Genomic DNA, 21,392 nt, shown 5'->3' on the forward strand with positions numbered 1-21,392 from the left:
CCCCCCAATTTCATTTTCTTAATTGTTTTTTAAATAAAGTTTAGTATTAATAAAAATAAAATAAAAACGAAAAACCTGCAATGATCGCACAAGCTATGCGTTTTCGACTTCTGATTGGTCGAGTACGTACGAAATAGTACGGAAGATGTTGACGTCTATCTAAAATTGTACCATGTTTCGCCCTTTTTAACGCTGCCTCTTTCTCTCTCCTCTGTGTTTTTTACGTCTTTTTTTTTCTTCGCTTTTGGAAATATACTTTTTCCGTTCACACATACAAGTTTAGTGTTCACCAATATTAAATACAGTCGTAAAATTGTAAATATTTTATAATTATTTAAAAAAAAATAAAATTTATAATTAAAAAATTAATTTTTTTTATATAAATTTTATGTTAATTTTTTTTTAAATGACTACATATTATTTGCATAATCATAATTACAAATATCATTTCTATTTAATATTATACCACACCAATAATAAAGAACAGAACCGTACCCCATCGTTAGATCGTAATACTCTCTCTCTCTCTCTCACATGACTATTCCGCCAAGTTTTTGCTTATCTTTTTATCCTTCTTATTTTATTTTTTTGGCTTTTTTTAGGAGCTATATTTGGGTTTTACCAAAACAAGCAAAGAATGAGGTTTTCCGTTTGCCATCCCATGAAGCTTGTAGTGACTACTATTACATAAATTCAAAGTGGGGTTTGAGAGAGAGAGAGAGAGAGAGAGAGATGAATAAGGAAAGGTGGGTGGGTGTTTGTGGGTGTTTGTGGCCTACTAGGAAGAAAGGGCCAGTAGAGAGAGAGTCCAGCAGTTCTCAGATTTTCTTATCTCTCTTTTTCTTTTTTTGGTGGTCTCTTCTTTCTCTAAGCTTCCTGGGTTTTTTTGCCTATTTGGTAAGATTTCCTTATTCCAAATCTTTTTAACCATTTTTTCCTTTTCAGAACAGTGTCTTGGCCTCTTCTTTCTCTAGCTTTGGGTCGTCTTTGGGGTATTTTAATCAATCAATAACGAACTCCCACCTCAAATATCACATCTTTCTGGATCTTTTACTTCTTTGATCAGAAATCTCATATTGGTTTCCTATATACTTTTTCCTTTCTTGGACAATTCTATCATAAGCTTTCTGGTTTTTCATCGGTGCAAGACAATTATATCTTTTCAAACAGCAAACTTCTTCACCCTTAAAACATTTTTTTTTTTTTTGGCTTTTTGAGAGCTATTAATCTGAGTTGAAGAAGATCTGTTCATTTGTGACCTCTTTAATTTTTTATACTGTCTGCTTGAATGTGCTCAGAAACATAAAGATACTGTTTTTTTCCTTCTGTTTTGGAATCTTCTTCCTTGTTTCTGGTCAAAGAGTTTCTGCGTTTTGGCCCATTTTGCTAGAATTTTCATTTATTCTTTAAATGGGGGGCTTTTTATAGTGGCATTATAAAAGTCTACTCCTATATACATTAGGGATTTATGTGTGTTTGCTGTCATAGTGTGTCTCCTTTTCTTCTCAAAGGTGTAGAGATGGTGAGAGGAAAGACTCAGATGAGGCGCATAGAGAACGCCACAAGCAGGCAAGTGACCTTCTCCAAGAGGCGAAATGGGCTGCTAAAGAAAGCGTTTGAGCTATCAGTTCTCTGTGATGCCGAGGTTGCACTCATAATTTTCTCTCCCAGGGGCAAGCTCTATGAATTTGCAAGTTCCAGGTATGAGTATTTTATATTTTTAGGAAGTATTTGTGAAACTCATGCCTTCATATATAAATTTTAATATCTCTAGTATAGGGGAATAAACGAATTGTCTCACTGTCATCATTTAATTAATTGAAATTTCATGCACATGTTAATATGGGTTTTTGCGTTTTAGGGTTGTATGATCCGAAGTAAACTCTCTTTCTATACTAGGATGGAATCCTTGAAAACTCTGTGGTGTCATACACACATATCCTAGCCCCTTTTCCTTTTTTAAATAAACTCATGAATCTCTTTCCCTAATCCAATCTATTTTTTCTCCTCTCTCCCTTTATCGCAAAGTGGGTTTCCAGTAATTACTTGTTTATATGCATGGAGAAAGAGAAGAAGGAGAAGGTGGGAGATAAAAAAAAAAAAAAAAAAAAAAAAAAAAAAACCCAGACCCAAATAGAAACTAAATTATTGCTGTTACTCAGTAAATTAAGCCTGGACTTTATATGAACAATTCTTTATTAGCTTCTTACTTGAAGTGCTGTTTATGATTTCACCGGCCAACAACATCGTAAGTGGGGTTTGGATCAGAGCACTCGTATCCGTCCTAATAAGAAGTTTAATATCTACTTCTTTACATAAACTATGTGCAAGTCGGCACGAATTGATTCAAAAAACCACAATTTACAAAATGGTTAAGTTGAATTAACAAGTCCGACGGTTGTTTCCTCAGCTTTATGATGATGAATAAATAATGAGGCCTAACCTCCATTGTTGTATTAACAAGAAGTATCTTAGACCGATCAGTAATAAAGCAGCTAAAATAGATTGTGCTTTCTATGGTTGATCGGTGGAGCGTAGTACATAAGATGATGCTTGTACAGTGGGTCGGAGTGTACTAGGTGTAATGTCTGACTTGTTTCTTGAGAGAGAGAGAGTGACAGATTAATTATCGGCATACAGGACGAGGAATGGCATGCAGTCATCTCGTCAATGCTTTTATTATCCTTTTACTTTTTTCGTTTTGATTTAGATGAGCTTACGTGTATAATAACAATAATACTACTACAATACTACTGCTAATAATGTTCTATTGTAAGTTTACGGTAAAGTTTGAATAGTGAATTAAATTGAGATAAAGATAAAATGATAATTGAAAGTTAAATAAAATATTATTAGAATATAATTTTTTAATATAATTTTTGTTTTAAAATTTGAAAAAGTTGAATTGTTTATTATATTTTATTTGAAAGTGTTGAAAATTTCTAATGATTAGATGAGATGAGATGAATTGAGATTAACTCATTATCTAAACAAGGCCTAAGTGTACTCTCGATTAACTTTGTAAGGATGAAAGCTCGTTTGAGACCTATATATTTTTAGGGTCTTAAGGATCCCACTTAACCAAAACTATATATGTTAATTTGCACCTCTCATGCCGTTCTTGTTAAGGGAACACATGCTGCGGTGCATGGAATTATTAACTTAACTCTGAAACCATTTAACTTGATATGAAGACACATTATTTATATTTAAGAAATGCTTCTTGAGTACCTGATGATCAATTTCCATTAGAGCTTCTCCAACCTGCTTATAATATTAGCCTAGATTAATTGGTTACAAACTATGGGGCTGTTGAGCAGTCAAAGTATCTATAACACATTCTCACACTCTCGTACGTTAATGTGGTGCCTGTAACATGCAACCGGTATTTACCACAAGTCACGTCGTTTGGGGTATCATCACAGCAATTTGCAACTGATCTATAAAAGGAAAGTTTGTAGTTCACCCGGCATCACTCTTTGCTTCTCTTGACTTCTAAAAAGTGTACCTTCAGTTTATTCAGGCCAATGTATTCTCTTATTTGAGATATTGAAAATATTGTGTCTTTCCTATGTATTTTATTTGGTACTCCCCAAATTGCGAGATTCTACTAGTTAAGCCCTATAATCTGGCAATATATATATATTGATATCTTTGGGTGTTTGGACTAGCTTGCGCGCACCTCGATTAATCCCGTGGGGCTTTGAAGTTAACGGTTATGTAAACCTCCAATGGCCCTGAGGGGACTCGAATTAGTGACTATTAGGGAGTAAATCCAAAACCTGACCAATTGAGCTACTCCTCAGGGTTTATAATCTGGCACTATTGGAATAAAGAACATAGAATCTTGAGATCCGTGTTTCCCCCATATTGTTAGAGTTTTCTTTTGAACTTGGAATTCTCCTAGTCGAGTATATCTCGATCCATCCTGGTATTTTAGTCTTAGTAACGGGTTCTTTTATATATGTATGACACATTTGTTCATTACTTGTAGTTTTAGTTTACGTTGGTTGCAAGCATGCTCAAACTGTCATGTATATTGTATACACAAAAGTCTGAGGGCTGCCGATCTCTTAGTAGTTTTTTGGCTCTATGTAATCTTATATTTTGACTCACTTCTATCTCTTCCCAATAACTGTTCCCCAGCACCCTATCAAAGGAAAACTATGGTTTTCTTTACTAAGTTGCGGCTAGGGTTACATGGTAGCTCATCTCCTACTTTATTGGGATGCAGCAGAACTGAAATTCAAATAGATTAGGATTTATCTTCTAATCTTATCTTGTATTTAAATTAACCTTGTACATATTTAGATAGGATAAAATCAGGTTAGTTTAGATAGAGATAAAGATGTAGTTTGTTGAGATTCAAATTTGAATTCTCAATCTTATCTTTGTAATTATTTCTATATAATGAGAAGGAAGCACCTCAAAGGGGTCATTCAGCCAAATCTGACATGTTATCAAGAGCCACTTTGATTTCCTAGTATTTTTTTGCACTTACTCGGCCAACCCTAAAATCTTTAGGGTTTATGTTTTCTGGTTTTTCCATAGGCTGCTTCTAGTTTCTTGATTTTTCTGGGGTCCTCCGTTCACGGCAGCAGCTCTCTCTTCTTGCTTTCTTTCTCTTGTTTTGTGCTTGGTCTGTTTTCATGGCATATGAAAAATCTGATTCCTTGTGCATTCGGTTTAATGGTAAAAATTATTCTGCTTGGGCATTTCACTTTCAGCTTCTTGTCAAGGGTAAGGAACTCTTGAGTCATGTTGATGGGACTATTCCAGCCCCTGAAAGTGCAAAGGAACTATCTATATGGGAGAGTAAGGATGCCAAGATCATGTCTTGGATCCTAGGTTCTATTGAGCCTTACATCATCCTCAATCTATGACCCTACAAAACCTCCAAGGCCATGTGGGAGTATTTGAATCTAGACTCAAAATAATTCCGTTGGAAGGTTTCAGTTGGAATTTGAGATTGCTAATTTTTCTCAAGGTGGCTTATCAGTGGAGGCCTTCTATTCTGGTTTTTCAAATCTATGGGCTGAATACACTGACATCGTGTATTCTTTTGTCTCTACATTGGTCTCCCTCATGTGCAAAGTGTGCATGAAATTAGTAGGAGGGATTAGTTTCTTATGAAACTACGTCCAGATTTCGAATATGTTCGTTCTTAGTTAATGAATAGAGATCCAATTCCTTCTCTTGATGATTGTTTGGGAGATTTGCTTCGGGAGGAGCAAAGTTTACTTACTCAGGGTACAATGGAATAGCAGCTTGCATCTCCTGTTCAGGTGGCATTTACAGCACAAGGAAAATCCATGGGCCAAGACTATAGCACTACATGATGCTATAGTTGCAAGGGATTTGGTCACATTTCCACTCACTATCCAAAGAAATTTTGTAACTATTGCAAAAAATCTGGACATATTATCAAGGATTGCCCAATCCGACCTCCTTGGAAGCAAGAGAGTGCCTATTCCACCTCTGTTGTAGTCTCGAGTGCATCCTCTTCTCCAGCTCCTACTGCTGCCACTCATGCTTCAAGGCTTTCCTGTTCCAATTCTACTACTCTTACCCTTGATATGGTACAACAAATGATAATTTCTGCCTTTTCCGCTTTAGGCATCTTAGGTAAACCAAAGTCATCCTATAATTCTGGGTTAATAGATTCTGGTGCCTCAAATCATATGACTAATAATTCCAAATTATTACACAATCTTCAGTCCTATGATGGTCCTCTCAAAATCCACACAGCAAATGGTAGTTCACTACCAATTTCTGCCATGGGTGATATGTCATCTGTCATTCGAAATGTTTTAGTTTCTCCTACTCTCTCCTACTCTGAGATGCCTATGAGTTTAAAGTTATCATTCTCCTTCATGTGGCCACTGAACACCAAGTAGCTGATATCTTCATCAAAGCTTTGACTCGACAACAACATCAATACCTAGTTAGCAAATTGCTGCTAGTCAGTTTCTAGCATCAATTTGAGGGAGGGTATCAAAGGAAAACTAGGGTTTTCTTTACTAAGTTGCGGTTAGGGTTACATGGCAGCTAATCTCCTATTTTATTGGGATGCAAGGATTTATTTTCTAATCTTATCTTGTATTTAAATTAAACTTGTACATATTTAGATAGGATAAAATCAGGTTAGTTTAGATAGAGATAAAGATGTAGTTTGTTGAGATTAGATAGAGATAAAGATATAGTTTGTTGAGATTCAAATTTGAATTCTCAATCTTATCTTTGTAATTATTTTTATATAATGAGAAGGAAGCACCTCAAAGGGGTCATTCAGCCAAATTTGACACGCCCGAGATTATGCATGTATGTTAGTGCCTTTATACAGTAGAATCTTAGGAAGACATTGCCACAAACTAGCAACAGGATGACTATGTAGTGGTACCTTCCAGTTTTTTGGGCCTCATGTATACCATATACTTTATTTGTGAATAATTGTGTTCATTAATTTACAATGAATTGTCTCAGCCTAAAAAATGAGATGGCCATAAATTGATATACACCTTGAAAGGGCAATCTGTAACTTTATTTATTTTTAACCAGTAAACAAGATTTTATTGATTATAAGAATAAGTAAGAGTGCAAGTATATGGGACATGCATAAGAGCAATTCCTATTCTTGATGTTCTAGTAATTCAAGAAGTTCATGCCATTAATATCAATGAAATCGGAACAAAGTGTTAAAAAAGAAAGTTCCAAACTTAGCCATTGATGGGTCTTCAAAGTTTTTCTCGTTCCTCGCCCTCCTAAGACACCACCATAGGCAAATTGGAACATTTTTCAAATTCTGGTAATTTGTGAAGTGCCTTGAAGGTCTCTCCACGAAGTTAGGAGATAGATCACCCTTCTTGACATCGCCCAAGCTAAACCCATCCTAGGACAAAATTCAAAGGTCATGGCAATCTCACAACGAATTAGTAGATGATGAACAGACTACCAACTCTTTTGGCACAAACAACACTAATTCAGACTATGATTTGGCGTTTTCTTAAGTTTTCTAATATAAAGATCTTCCCTAAGAAAGTCGTTCTTACAAATAAGGTTGCCTTTAATAACATCTATCTCCTAAATACTCTTTTAAGGGAATGTACTTGCATCTTGGGAATTCATGGATTGGTAGAAGAAGCAAATGATGCACTTCCTTTTCACAAAGGGATGCCAAAAAAGCTTATCTTCAACTCCCCTTCATTGTAATAGAGTATACTAGGTTATAGAACTCGGAGAAGAAGTCGACCTCCTAATCTTGTGGGGCTCTAAAAAATGTGGCATTCTATTAGGGAGTGCTATTAAATAGATGTAGGAGGTCTGCAACCGAGGCTTCCTTCATGCTCACTGTCCTATAAAACTCTAGATAAGCATTTTTGGGTGCCTTCTCGCCACACTATATGTTATGCAAGAATTTAATTCTGGACCTATCACTCAGCTCAAAGTGGGTATAACTAATAATCTTCTGATATGCTTCCAAAGCCCCACCTCGTACAAGCTCCAACCTTTTCATGCACTACCATGCTTTGAATCTACCATCCAATCTGTAACTTTGAATGTATTGTGAAGTTATATAATAAATTGTAAATAAGATGTCCATATCCTCTCTTTAGATAATAGTAAGTTTAAGGAAGGAATACATACGATGTTTTTTTTTTTTATAGGCAAATAAAACTTTATTACTCAAAGAATAGGCCTAGCCCAATATATACAAGAAACAGCCCTAGTTAAGCGGGTGCAAGAGAGACAAGGAAATCATGAAGGATCAGGAATACATATAATGTTAAGGTTTATAATGTTCTCAACGCTTGCAATTATTAACTTTCCTCAAATACTAAAAATAATTAATATGGGAAGTGGAAACTCAACTCATCATTGCTTCAAGCACGATCAAGAATATTGATGTTTATTGTCGTATAATGGGGTACAATGTAGGGTATACATGACCTTAGAGGAATTTTTGGGAATTTTTTTTTCAATGACTAAGTCAGAACCTTCAGAGAATGAGGAAGAGTCTTTCCTTGAGAGCTCAAGGGAATATTTTACTCAGAGTGTTCACTTGAGTTTGTTCTATACAGGTAATCACTGTAAGCCACACACATCTCATTAGCTTCGAGAGTCAATCTTAAGACATGCGGTTCCAAGGCCATCTTCATATTGATCAATAGTAATAAGGCTTGCATTTCACATTCAAAGTGGCATGCAAAACTGCCATATATTCTTTATACACTGTCCACGCTAATTCACACGAGCATTCGTGAAATGCTTGTTAGAGGATTAATGCATTTAAACTCTAATAGGTGCATTGCAAACTAGAAATCTACGTGCTACGGCATGGTCATATGATTCCTGTCTTTTATCACAAGACCGTATAAAATACCATTATGCATGGCACATATCTTGGCATTTCTCAATCTGTCATCTCTTCCTCGATATAATGAAATAAGAAATGTGACTAAGCTTTTGAGAAAAAGATGCTCAAAGATTTAGATTTATACTGGTTTTATCACCTGGGATCAAATTTACCAGCTGCTGCTTTGTTGGATCAATGCTACACCTGTTGAGAATGTTCTTGACGAAGTTACTTAAAAAAACAAAAAAAGAATGTTCTTGATGAAGTTATGGGGTTGAAATATCAATCCTTGGCTTGGACCAAAGTGCTCTTTCTTAACCATTGGTTCAGCAAGGTTGTGGTTCAAGAAAAGATCCAGTCTGTTGTGAACTGGAAGTGCTGAAGTCGATCATAGGTTCACAACCAGACCGATTAATCCGGTCGAGATGTTAGGACTCATCCATAGATCTGTTATTGATATAAATAACCGAAAAGAAACCTAACAAATTACATTTATTTTAAAAAGCAACCTCATATATTTGGGCTATAAATCATGACTCAAAGTTGTAATACCTTGGATTTTTGTTATGTATTACATTTTATAGGGGATTAATATAAAATTGTTTTGTGGGTGCTAAGTCTCACATTTTTTATACTGTTAAATAAGGTTAATTCGAATTATCTCAACGAGTGAAATTTCCACAAGATCGGATATTTACTCTCGTCTTACATCTCATATCACTTTGTTGTTTGCACATCTAAGCGCTTAGGAGGTTATTAGAGTCAGAAAATTTCGCACTTTAAAATCAAGAAATCTAGATAGTTTCTTTAGAAAATTATAGAGAGAGATGATAGCTTTTCTTTTGTACCTACACTTTTTTCACACACCTTATTTTAACGTACGTAAAACTCTTATTTAACAGTTTTCTCATAGAAGGATAATTAACTTCCCTAAGGTTAAGTGGTAGTGGTGGGGAGTTAATAAATTAATAACTTCTCCACCCATGTGAACACAACATGGTTAATGGCGTATCCACTACCAACATATATATTAGATGATACTAGTTTTTATAAGCAATTTAGAAAGACTCCTATAGTAACTTTGATTAAGGGCTAGTTTGGGTGGTGGAGCGTTCCGAGAATACTCCACTACTATTTATTATTTTATTATTACTTTTCACATACTTTTTACTATTTTGTACTACTATTCATTACTATTCTAGGTAGAGCATGGCTTTAATTTGAGAAATTTTTAATTGCAACTTTTACTACCTTTTTAAGGCATGGCACATGAGGTGCAGTTTGTAGTTTACCCGACTCATGACAAATGATACTAGAGATAACCTGACTCCACCTAATATCTAACACGTGGAAGATTCTCTATTGCAGGTCATTTCTTTGAATATGTGCTATTCTCAGTACTAATGATTCCATATTGTTCGTCCAAATGAATTATGTCATGAATTACATCCACCATAAAACACAGATGTGGCTAGCCTTCTATTAGTAGTGCAATGGGGATCTTGACAGGGATGTTAGGGATACCCCAAACTTCTTTCCCACATTGGATTGGTGGATTGTGAGTGTGCTAGCTGTGTGGGTGCTTTGTTCTACATTAATTTAAATATGAAGTGAAATTAAGTTTTATAACTGATTCCATGCAAATCTAATAGTAACTTTGACTAGGTTTTTTTGTTTCTTCCCAGAAAATAACGCAAATATGGTAATTGCTTTCCTCAATTAATTACAGAACCATATATCTCCGAAGGTCATGGCTATCAAAACTTATTAATTTAGTGATGCAAAATGTATTTTCTTCCCTCATTTTTTTTGAACTTTTTTATTAAAATATATCATTCAGATTGTTTTTACATGATTGCATGAGAATATTATGAAGTAGACTGTTAGAATGTAAACTTGTAATGGTTGGCTTGGTGAGTTATGCTTACTCTTCTAGAAACTTGATAAATGTGTATCGCACTCACATCATATACATTAATGATAAGTAATATCGATCAATTATTGGGGATCTCTTGTGATGGTGAAAGTACCCTTTTTTCTCATGTGTGAATGTCAGCCAAAACAATTTCTAAATGTATCCTAACCTTTTTACGATGCATTCTATAGAAGCAATTGTCAGATAATTGCTCTTAAGTATTTGGAAAAAGATGATCAGTACGTATGCGCTACACTGATTGCAGTCATATAATTTCGTTTAATTTTCAGCATGCAGGGGACAATAGATCGCTACCGGAGGCACTCAAAAGAGATTCAAACTAACAATAAATCTATTGAACAAAACATGCAGGTTGTGGTTCATTTACCTTGGATTGTCATAATTTTCTTCATTTGTTTGAGGAAGAAACGTTTAGAAATTAGAATAGCAAATTTGTTATCTACAGTAACATATATAACTCTTGAAGCAAGGGCCTCGATGTTTTGAGTCATATCATCCATTCATTCTTGTGTTAAATGACCAAAGATTTAATAATTTAAGTTGAAAGTTCATGCTGATAAGTAAATATAATGCAATTTGGAATGTTGAAGGTATAAGTCCAACACTTACCATCTCTTTTGTCGAGTAATACTATATTCATACTCTTATTATATTTTCATCTCACTATGTAAGATGTGGTATATATATTATGATTGAATGATAAAAAAATTATCTAATAAAGAATTATCTAATTGTGATAAATGTGCTACATTTTATATAGTAAGATGAGAGTGAGATGGTAGTATGGTGGATAGAATTTTCCATTGAATAAAGAAGTTTTGCTCCTATATTTTAGCCATATCATCCACTCCCAAATGCCTCCAAATGAAAACTACACAATACATAATTAAACGTTAAGTTCTTAAATGTAACATGATATAATATTCCATTTGAAATTTAAAGAAGATTTTTAGTGCTGTCTCAGTACTGCTCTTGGTGCTCGTCACGCTTCCATTTTTTAGGATCTTTCGACTAATATTTGATTTGCAATGGCAGCACTTGAGGATTGAAGCATCAAACATGATGAAGAAGATTGAGCTTCTTGAAGTTTCGAAACGGTTCCAGACCTAGCTAGCTTTTTTCTTACCCTATATTAATTGTTTGTTAGAATCCATTTTAATATTATGCATTGTTTGGATTCGAAAGCTTTTAATGAACCTTAAATATTTAGCATTGCCTCAGGAGACTCCTGGGAGAAAGCTTGGGATCATGCTCTATTGAAGAGCTACAACAGATAGAACATCAGTTAGAGAGGAGCGTAAACAAAGTTAGAGCAAGAAAGGTGAATTTCAAAAACTATCAAAATTGGCCTTAGACAAACTTCTTGAACTGAAAAAATTGTTAACGTGCTCGGATCTTGATCTTTCCTTTCAGACTCAGGTTTTCAAGGAACAAATCGAGCAACTAAAAGAGAAGGTAAAACTGAAAAATTGATTGCTAGATGGACCCATTAATTTGATTTTATTCTTGTTTCAATGTCGAGAAATTGTAAGATAAGAAATGAAAAAAAAAAAAGAAAAAAAAATCTTACATCGGAGTGTTGGGGGAATTTTTAAGTGACTCCAAGAAATTTTTGTGGTTATTTTCGTCTAGTTACTAGAAGATTTTCCCAATTTATATGTGCTTTATTTTCTAACAAAAATTCAGGAGAAAGCTCTAGCAGAGGAAAACTTAAGGCTATCCGAGAAGGTAAGACTTTAGCTATTGTTCTTCTTTATGATTCTTGTTCATCAATCTAACTTCTCAGACTTTTTTAAAACACATGCATATATATCCTGCACCACAAATGTAAGAAGTTGGCAAACGAACGATCTCTTTAATGGTATTCAACCACAGACAGCAATAAATAATTACAGTGTTGTTGTTCTTGTTTTCTGTATGATTAACTTGAACCTCTCAATGCAGTGTGGTATTCAACCACAGACAGCAATAAATAATGAGCATAATAGAGATATTTCTGCTTACGAAGAAAGTACTCCAAGTTCAGATGTGGAGACTGAATTGTTCATTGGACTGCCGGAAAGGAGAGCAAAGCGCTTACCCCCACAGAATTGATCATGGTCTTTGACTGTGCCAAGTCTCAACTTGCAAATATAAAATAATACATTATTAGTCAGACAATTTCTAATAATCTGAATCAAGTACGACTAAAATATTGCTTGCACTTCCTCAGGCAATTGTATCAGTGATTGTAAGTAAGAGCTTGACATATTATTGTTTACTGAAAGCTAGAGTTGCTATTGTTGTGAGACACTATCACCCATATTGTTTCTTAATTGGTGTATATCTCATCAATTTATAATTCAGGTTCTCTCATTTTGTCTACTTTGATTGCATTGACACCTAAAATGTATTTTGAATCCCCATCTACCGAGCATTAGCAAACTCTCCAAGTAGGTAGCATGTGTGCCACAAATTCAATATCATGTAGCATGAGACTGCATGCTACTGTCAATATATATATAGCCCATTCGCCAAGGACTTGGCATGAAGATTTTAGAATTTGATTTATTATTGTAACCATAAAAGCTAAACATTAAATCATGATGTTATGTGGGATCCCAGACAATAATAATATACCCTATCCATCAGATCAACCTTATCTTTCTGTTTACGGTCTCTGTAGGCATTTGCAAACAGGAGACCTCCTCATGACATCAACCACTTTTCATCCTGCCTGACGGAAAGTACAAGAATGTTAGGGTTCCGCAGCCTTCATCTGTAATAAAATGCTATTGAGCTTGCTCGGTGTTATCGTTCGAGTATTTTAATTTTTTTTTTTTAAATTTTTTGACTCAGAGATTAGTGAAGTTGTATTTTTTTACAAAAAAAATTCTTAATAACTATGACTGTTAAAATATATTAAAAAAATGAATTAAAAAAAGACTAAAGTTCAACTAGTGGTAAACGCTGAGTGGCCTGCTAGCACCTTCCTTCACCATATATCTTACAATCAAAAATTGGAAATGATGACAAAACGCACAAGACCAACAAACCCTAACTATTTGTGGGCCCATATTATATTGTGTTGTTTGGAGGTTGATATTAAGTGATACAATCGCATATAAATCTTACAAAAATAAATTTATAAACTAACGAACATGATTCGTATAATACATGAGATTTACTTTTTAACATAAAAATAGTTTTACACTCTAACGTATGAGATTTACTTTTAACATAAAAGTAGTTTTACACTAACGTATCAACCCATATTAGTTTATAAATTTATTTTTGTGAGAGTATTTTGTGACTAAAACATTTTTCCTGTTCAAAAGTGAAAGAAATATTGAATGGTACTTTATACAGATTTGGCTCTGAAGTGAAGCCAAAATGTTCAGGATTCCGCCTACAAAAGCATACCCTAGTAATGTCAGATTGGTTCCATATGCCCACAATCCCTTTTTGAGCAGCCTCTGCAGATAGCTAGAGAGGCAGCCTCGGGTCCTAAGGTAGAACACAACCAGAATTCTTGGCAACGTCCATGGCAGCAAGATGAGCATACCTCCTCCAACGCTTCTCAACCAAACTACTTGATCCATAATGAAAAATGCTTGCCTACATCAATGATTGTCGGAAAGAAAGAATTTACATATCACTACAAGCTATAAGCAGGAATTTCAATTCCATTTTTTAGATTAAATTATATATATACAAAAAAAAAAATGTTCCACATACAAGATAATTATGACAGCTGGAGTTTAATTAAGCAACTTCTGACGAAAATGAACCTTACCGGCCAGGTAGTCAGAGACATTTTCCATCCGAAATTCTTCCTCGGCCCATCCATTTGACGTTACTTGGAATAAGCAACTTGAACTTGCTTTTGAAAATTAGCAAACAGGTAATTTTTTCAAGTTGAACACAAACTATTCCATGAAAGCCGCACTTTTTTCATTCCTCAATTTAAATTTTTTCATCCAGACATACTTTTATAAGTTGAAACAAGAAAATATAGCTCATGAAATCAACTATACCTGTTCTTAATTGATAGTTTGAGGTGAATCAAACACCTAGCTTCCCAATTCATTGATGTCAGTACGCCATATAGCAATCACAATCAGTTGAATTCAACAACCAAGAGGTGTGACAACAATGGGATTCATTTCCATTTCACATACTTTTTATAACTAGAATGTTAGTGTTAGACCTTCTTAATTAAGTTTGCATTGATTTCAATTTCTTGAAGAAGCATCGACACTTGGATTGCGATAAAACATGAATTCACACTCGTCATTACTTCTCAGCGTAACAAATGCTAATGCAATCCTTACACGCAGGTCAAGACTCAAAACACACGCCAGAATTATCAACATGATTACGTTTAAGAATGTCAGCCAACGTGTAACCAAACTCATATTTTTGTTTTGATAATTAATAAGATATTTTATTACCAAGAGTAGGCATAACACAAGTACACAGAAAGTATACAAAAGGAAAAACCTACTTACACCCTAGAAACTGAAAATGACTAAAGAAAAAACTGAAAATAACTCTCCAAATGCATTTCTAGGGTAATCATAGACATAATGACAGGTTAGTATCTTATAAAAGGAACTAACTGAAAATCTGGAATTTCCTACATGAATCCACAGCAAACCATCCTCCCTTCCCTGAACAATCTTCAAATCACATAATCTGCCAAAAAAAATCATAGACTACTTTTACTTCCCAGCTGTCATGAACATTTCTGACAAAATCAACACTCCATTGAAGATTATTATTCACAAAAGACAAGGAATCAGCCACTGCAGCATCTTAATCCCTAGCAATCCCAAAAAGGAAAGGGTTTGAGAGGTGAATCTCCATACCAAATATCATGCCAAAAATGAATCATTGCCCCGTCCCCCACCTTGAATTTTACATGATTGACGAACTCCCCAACCCATCTGAATGGACTTCCACAAACCCACCCCATAAACTCCTCTTACTTCATTAGAACACCAACTCCCCCACATCCTCCCATATTTAACGTCAACAACATTTTTCCATAATGCATCTCTCTCAATATGATATCTCCAAAACTTTTTCCCAAGAATAGCTTTATTAAAAAGCCTCAAATTTTGCACTCCCAAACCTCCACAAGAAATCATTATTTTATTTTATTTTATTTTTATTTTTTTAATTTAATTTTAAAGGAGGAAAGCACCTCTATTTATACAAGAAATCAGTTGACCAACCTTATTCCAACTTACTAAGTGAAACTTTCTTTCTTCCCCAATTTACCTTCTCATAAGAAATTCTGAAAAATCCTTTCAATTCTATTTGCCACCCCGGCCGGCAAACTCATTTTCATGATGACGAGTACAGAGCTATATAATACATCAATATAATATTAGGCATGGATGAGGGGAAAACAGGGTGTGCAGTGGGTGCCAACATAGGTTAGCAGATATATATACTTGTTTGTATTGAAGACATAAATTCAGCACGGTTAGGCATTCATCAAACATTTGAACCATGGACCTCAAAATTGAGTGCACGAGTATATATATATGTAATGAATGGAGACGTGATATTTATAAAATGAATAAATTGAAAAAATCATGTGAATTCATCCAATATAAATCAATATAATGCATTTTCCCCCACTACCAAAAGGAAATATTTAACACCTGCTGTCTCTCATAACGATTAGGGGAAAAATGAAATAGCCCATGCGACAAGATCTTGGTATGATTAACATAAAGCTATTAACGAGATGAGTAATGCTATATACAGTCACTTTTGAATACTTTCTGCACACTCCACTAATGTGATTGGCTGCATTAATTTTTTTTAACACAATCAATCACATTAGTAAAGTGCACAAAAGAGTACGTAAAAGTGACTGTACATATATAGAATTTTTGTAACGAGACAGTAGGCTCAGAAAGATGCCCCTGGAAAGTTAGAAAAGCACCTTGCCAATGAAAGCTGCTGAGCCTCCTCGTCTTGCTATCCCAACAGCAATTTTAGCAGGCGCTCCACCAGCAGACTTCTTATAAAAGCAGGTGCTTCTGCTAGCGAAACTCCACCAACAGTGCACAAAATAAATCAACATCCCCCAAAGCAAACAATCATCTGCTTTTCTCCAGGGCCCCTCCATTTTTATCAACGGAAGGCACTTGAAATCAAACCTCGGGAGAAGCTTTAGATGTACCTACATGAGATCAATTGCCATAGATAAAAAAGAAATGTATACAAAATGATACCTATCAAGAACAAAATGATCATCAATACTATTATTAATATGATATTGCAAACTGAAATGAGCGAGATAACATATAGCGCTGTAACTACAGAACGTGGTACTCCTTTAAATCCCAATCTCTTCCCTTTCATGGTTTCAGCCCAACACCTTTACCTTCTAAACGGTCGACGGAGATACCACTTGGCTGCAAAGGACAATTCTTTGTATCAACTTGTAACCTGAATCAAGTTATGATCCAATAATTCTCATCAAGGACACAACTATTATTACAACTATTATCACCCAGAGAATCAAATGGCCGTGGACGAAACTCGAAAACAAAAATGCATCGAATTGAGAGCTCCACTAGTTCTCATCAAGTCCCCAATTACCCAGAGATCAAATGGCCATGGGTGAAACTCGAAAAGAAAATGCATCAAATGGAGGGCTTATACCGGGATCAAATGGCATTGGCCCAGACACTAGTTCGCCCAATCTAAATGATACGTATAGCTCTCTCAACTCGAGAAGATTATGCTTAAAAATCTCAATGAGAATAATAATCTGATCTCAAAAACCCCATAACAGAGATAATAATTGCAGACAAGATCCCAATCTAATAAAAGGGTACGAACAAAACTCCCAACTAGATCCATCAAAATTATATCATTTGCCTCAAGTATCAGTTCGGGTATAACCGAAGAAAAGAAAAAAGAAAAAGAAAAAGAAAAAGCATTTGATAATTGAGGTCTAAAACTAATTCAAACCTGGTGAGTCCGTCAAAATGACATCGTTTAGTTCACAAATCAAACGGATACAATGAAACTCAATAAAAACACGAAAAAACAACAGAGAACAAACACCGATCGAAATCAAGAAAGTCTAACAAGATTACCCACTTGACAAAAGAATAAAAAAAAATGGGCAAGGGTAAAACTCAGGAAAAATGTGCCATATAGACTAGCGAGCTAAAAGTGATTAAAACTTAAGAATGTCCACCATTAACGCATCAATTAGTTTTTTTTATTTTTATTTTGAAAGAACGCATCAATTAGTTGAAGTCTCGAAACGAGAATTAATGAAAAATCAAAAGAAAAAGTAAGATACCAGAAGGGGAACTCCTAGACAAGCTACCGGCCTTTACGTGACTTTTTGACGTTCTAATGAAAGCTGCAACTTGACATCTTCTAGCACAACTTTGGAGGGCCCATCAATGTCCACAGAACCACAATACCAAGTGCCAAACGAAGTACTAGCACCTCGTTGCAATATACCAAGGAAATCTCAACTCTTTTATCTTTTTCTTATGTTTAACTCCAGCCTCCAGCACAAACACCGATCCACATTCCACTTCCTACTCGTTCTCTATGTTCTTGGGGATCGCATTCCTGTTCTCGACAATGTAGCGTGCTCGGATATTGGCATGTCAGATGAGACGCACCATTGAGCGGGTCCAGACGCTGAGACTGATTTTGTTCCTACCTTTTGGTAACTCCAGCCTTTGCCATTAGACTGATTGGATGATGATCCTGATTATCAAACGATTGAATTTTAGAATTCACAAGCGTCGATCATTCGAATTTCGATAGCAAGCAAAAGACAGAAATATGAGCGATTTTTTTTTTTTTTCTTTTAACTTCAGAAACTTAACTTTGTACTTGTTATACGAGGACCACACAGATGATCAGTACGGGTTTAGTATATCAATGGATCTCAAAATCTTTCATCCATAAAGCAGATATATAATAATCTTATCAAATCACATCCGTACGTACACTTTTTTGTTTTTGTTTTTGAGTTTTGCTATATACAAGTATAGTCGCGCACTAATCTGTATATTAATACTGATTTATTTATACTTAAAATTTAAATTAATTTTATTTTTAATAAAATTTATTTTTTGACTAATCACATCACATTAGTGCATAAATTAATACATAATTATATTTATAATTATATTTTTCTTTTATTTTTAAGTATTATCATGTTTATAAAGGGAAGATAACAAGATATGCAGTTTATGGTTGGAAGTATATATTTAAGAAAAATATAGTTGTAAGTATAAATGTACACTCATCTGTATATTAATATGATGTAATTGATAAAAAGTAATCAGTATAGAGTCCATTCATGGATATTATTCACCCTTAGAGCACTCTTATCGTATCATGATGTAAATGCAAATTCAACAAGTTTTTTAGCTAATAAAATCTTAAAATATGTTACATTAGATAAGGAGAGTTACATAAAAATAATAAAATAAAGATTTACTCTCGGCACAGTAACAACTAAATTTGATATTATTTTTACATTTACTATAACTAAAACTTAAAAGAATCTGCTATTGGCTAATCCGTTGCAAGCTAATTTTATTTCTAACAGTTAAAAAGTTACTTTATTGTTTAATATGACTAATCCGTTAACATGCTTAGTTACTGGCAGCTTTATGACCCTAGCTAGTACCCAACACTGGAGAGTCCAACGCAACAATCTACCAATTAGCAGTAATGACAGATAACATATTTCACAATATATGTTATAAAATAAGAATATTTTTATAAGATGATGTTAGTTTTATAATATATTTTATAAAAATATTTTTTAAAAAATATTATTAAATAAAATATTGTGAAAAGTGATTAGTGTCACTACAACATTTTGTGGCTTTTGCCACGAATTCTTTTTTTGCGGATATCTGTCGTGGAAAAAAGTGACCTTTTGCCACTAAATTGATTGGAGAGAATAAACATACGCATTTTCCCATGAAATTGTCTTAGTGGATAATGTTTGATGGCAAAAGATTTTTCTCTACCACGTCTGTAGTTTTTGTGATCAACTTGTTTCGTGGATAATAAATATGAGCAACATATAGAATTTTAGTGGAAAAATAATTATTGTGACGAGTTAAATTAACGTTTTACCACAGATTAAAGTAGTCGCAAAAAATTATTTGATTTATACCTTCATCATCGTGGCTTATTGTTTTTTCCCGCTACTAAATAAGTAATTCCCACAAATATTACTCCCCACAAAAATCTCTACATATTTTTAAATAGATGAATATTATACATTAGCCTATTGTATACCCCACACTCACACCTGACGTCGATTATCTTTTTTTAATTTTTTTAGAAATTTATTTCAGATATTTAAAATATTAATTATTTTGTTTTAAATTTATCGAATTTCTCACTGAATTTATTTTTTGATTTTTTTAGTTGTAAAAATTATTTTGATGTGCTTTCTTGTTATTAATTATTATTTTCTAGTTGATAGATTTTATTATTTTATTTTACTAAATCACTACATTTAAATTATATTATTTAAATTTATCATTATAAAATCATACCCGTTAGATCTATTTTAAGACCCAGATTAAAAATTCTACACATTATTTTTTTCCCTTCAATTTTTTTCCCTCCTTTTCTTTTTTCTTTTTTCCTTTTTCTTTCTTCTTTCTTCTTTCTTCTTTCTTCTTCTTTTTCTCCTTATTTCTCCTCCAGCCCTGCGCGACCCATTCCCCCCGATCTGCCGTCCTCCACCCAGCCACGCCGTCCGCCTCCGTCCGGCGACACCGCCCAGCCCACCAGCTCCCCCACACGCCGGCGACCTCCCCCACCCCAACTTCCCTTCCCCACGCTCTCTCTCTCCTCCCCGATGGCCGTGCGAAACCCATTCGGGTTGTGGGTTGTTGCGCCGCCGTTCGCCGCCCATTTCTGTCGCCGTTGCTCCCATTCTCTTCCCCATCAGCTGGCGACCTCACCCCTTTATTTTCAGCCCCTCTCGCGCCGCCAAACTCCTCCACGAACGGCTGCAAGCCGCGGCCCAAAATCCTCCCCACGCCGCCGTCGCACCACCATTGGCCACCATCTTCTCACCATTTCATTACCGGCCCTTTAGCAACCCAAACCACCCTTCCCCAGCCCCGATCCGCCACCTTTGAAGCCCCACCCGCCACCTCCGCCACCTCCGGTTTATTGCTTAGTTTATTGCTTAATTTTTGCTTAGTTTATATTTATTGCTTAATTTAGTTTATTGCTTAGTTTATATTTATTGCTAATTTTTTTTTTTTGTAGAACTTGAAGTTGGTAGAACTTGATGTGGGTTTCTTGATATATTTGCGCCTTCGTGCATGTGTATGTTAATCTTTTACTCCATCATGTTTTATGTTAAAATGGTTGGACCTATGATTAGCCATCATGTAAATATTTGCTTTATTGGTTGGAATGCTTAGAATCATGATTTTAATACATTGAGTTTTATTGTTTTACAATTTTTTTGTAAATAAATGTAATTGTTTTTGTTTTCCTTTCTGTAGGACTAATGGAGTTTAGGGCAAGAACGACCTTTCTAGCGCTGTGGAGAACCTGAAGGTAAAACAGGATTTTAAACTTTCTCTTGAAATTCGTTTATATATAGTTAATGCAAGCTTGTCTTTGAAAATTTTGTCTAAACTGAATTTATATTTGATCTGTGCTTAAATTTCTATGGGAAAATATTGATGTGTATGTTAATCTTGAACCCGCATGAGTAATTAAAATAGGATGGATGTTGCAGACTTGCACTTGATGAGTTTGAGTTAATATTGGGGTTATTTTTGTTGGGTATGTAGAAGGATTGAATTTATTCTTATTTGGAGGAAAGGAGGGACGAGGGTGGTGTAGTGAGAGTCTTGAGTTGAATCTATCATATCATTCCAAGTAAATGAGAAACCGCATTAATTAGTAGAATTGCCCATGTATTATGTATTCAGATTACTGACATATGTGTGTGGGGGGTGGCCATCGAGCTACATGCTCTTGTCCTTAAATTATCAAACCATAATTCTAGTATATTCTGCATTAACACAGGTCACTTTCAAGTTCTGACATTTCATTTTATTGCCCTGATCG

The 21,392-nt window shown here is 34.7% G+C and overlaps 1 protein-coding gene and 1 long non-coding RNA gene across 4 annotated transcripts; one reads left to right on the forward strand and one right to left on the reverse strand.

Annotated features, from left to right (window-relative positions):
- Positions 1-682: 682 nt before the first annotated feature.
- Positions 683-12,653, forward strand: LOC122286184 (MADS-box protein SOC1-like). 2 transcript variants are annotated; one of them, XM_043095401.1, is made up of 8 exons: positions 685-897; positions 1,512-1,701; positions 10,559-10,640; positions 11,325-11,386; positions 11,511-11,610; positions 11,703-11,744; positions 11,976-12,017; positions 12,234-12,653. In XM_043095401.1, exons 2-8 carry the CDS (start codon positions 1,520-1,522, stop codon positions 12,381-12,383), a joined length of 660 nt encoding a protein of 219 aa, XP_042951335.1. In that variant the 5' UTR covers positions 685-897; positions 1,512-1,519; the 3' UTR covers positions 12,384-12,653. The 2 variants fall into 2 exon arrangements, with proteins under 2 accessions (XP_042951334.1, XP_042951335.1); XM_043095400.1 differs by having other exon boundaries at positions 683-1,701.
- An 880-nt stretch (positions 12,654-13,533) lies between these two features.
- LOC122286210 lies at positions 13,534-17,601 on the reverse strand. 2 transcript variants are annotated; one of them, XR_006233555.1, is made up of 4 exons: positions 16,675-17,601; positions 16,231-16,470; positions 14,065-14,966; positions 13,534-13,886 (listed from the first exon to the last, which is right to left on the reverse strand). It is a non-coding gene; the product is annotated as an uncharacterized LOC122286210 (long non-coding RNA). The 2 variants fall into 2 exon arrangements; XR_006233549.1 differs by having other exon boundaries at positions 14,065-16,470.
- Positions 17,602-21,392: the final 3,791 nt, after the last annotated feature.

This window comes from Carya illinoinensis, chromosome 1 (assembly GCF_018687715.1).
Source record: "Carya illinoinensis cultivar Pawnee chromosome 1, C.illinoinensisPawnee_v1, whole genome shotgun sequence".
Lineage (NCBI taxonomy): Eukaryota > Viridiplantae > Streptophyta > Magnoliopsida > Fagales > Juglandaceae > Carya > Carya illinoinensis.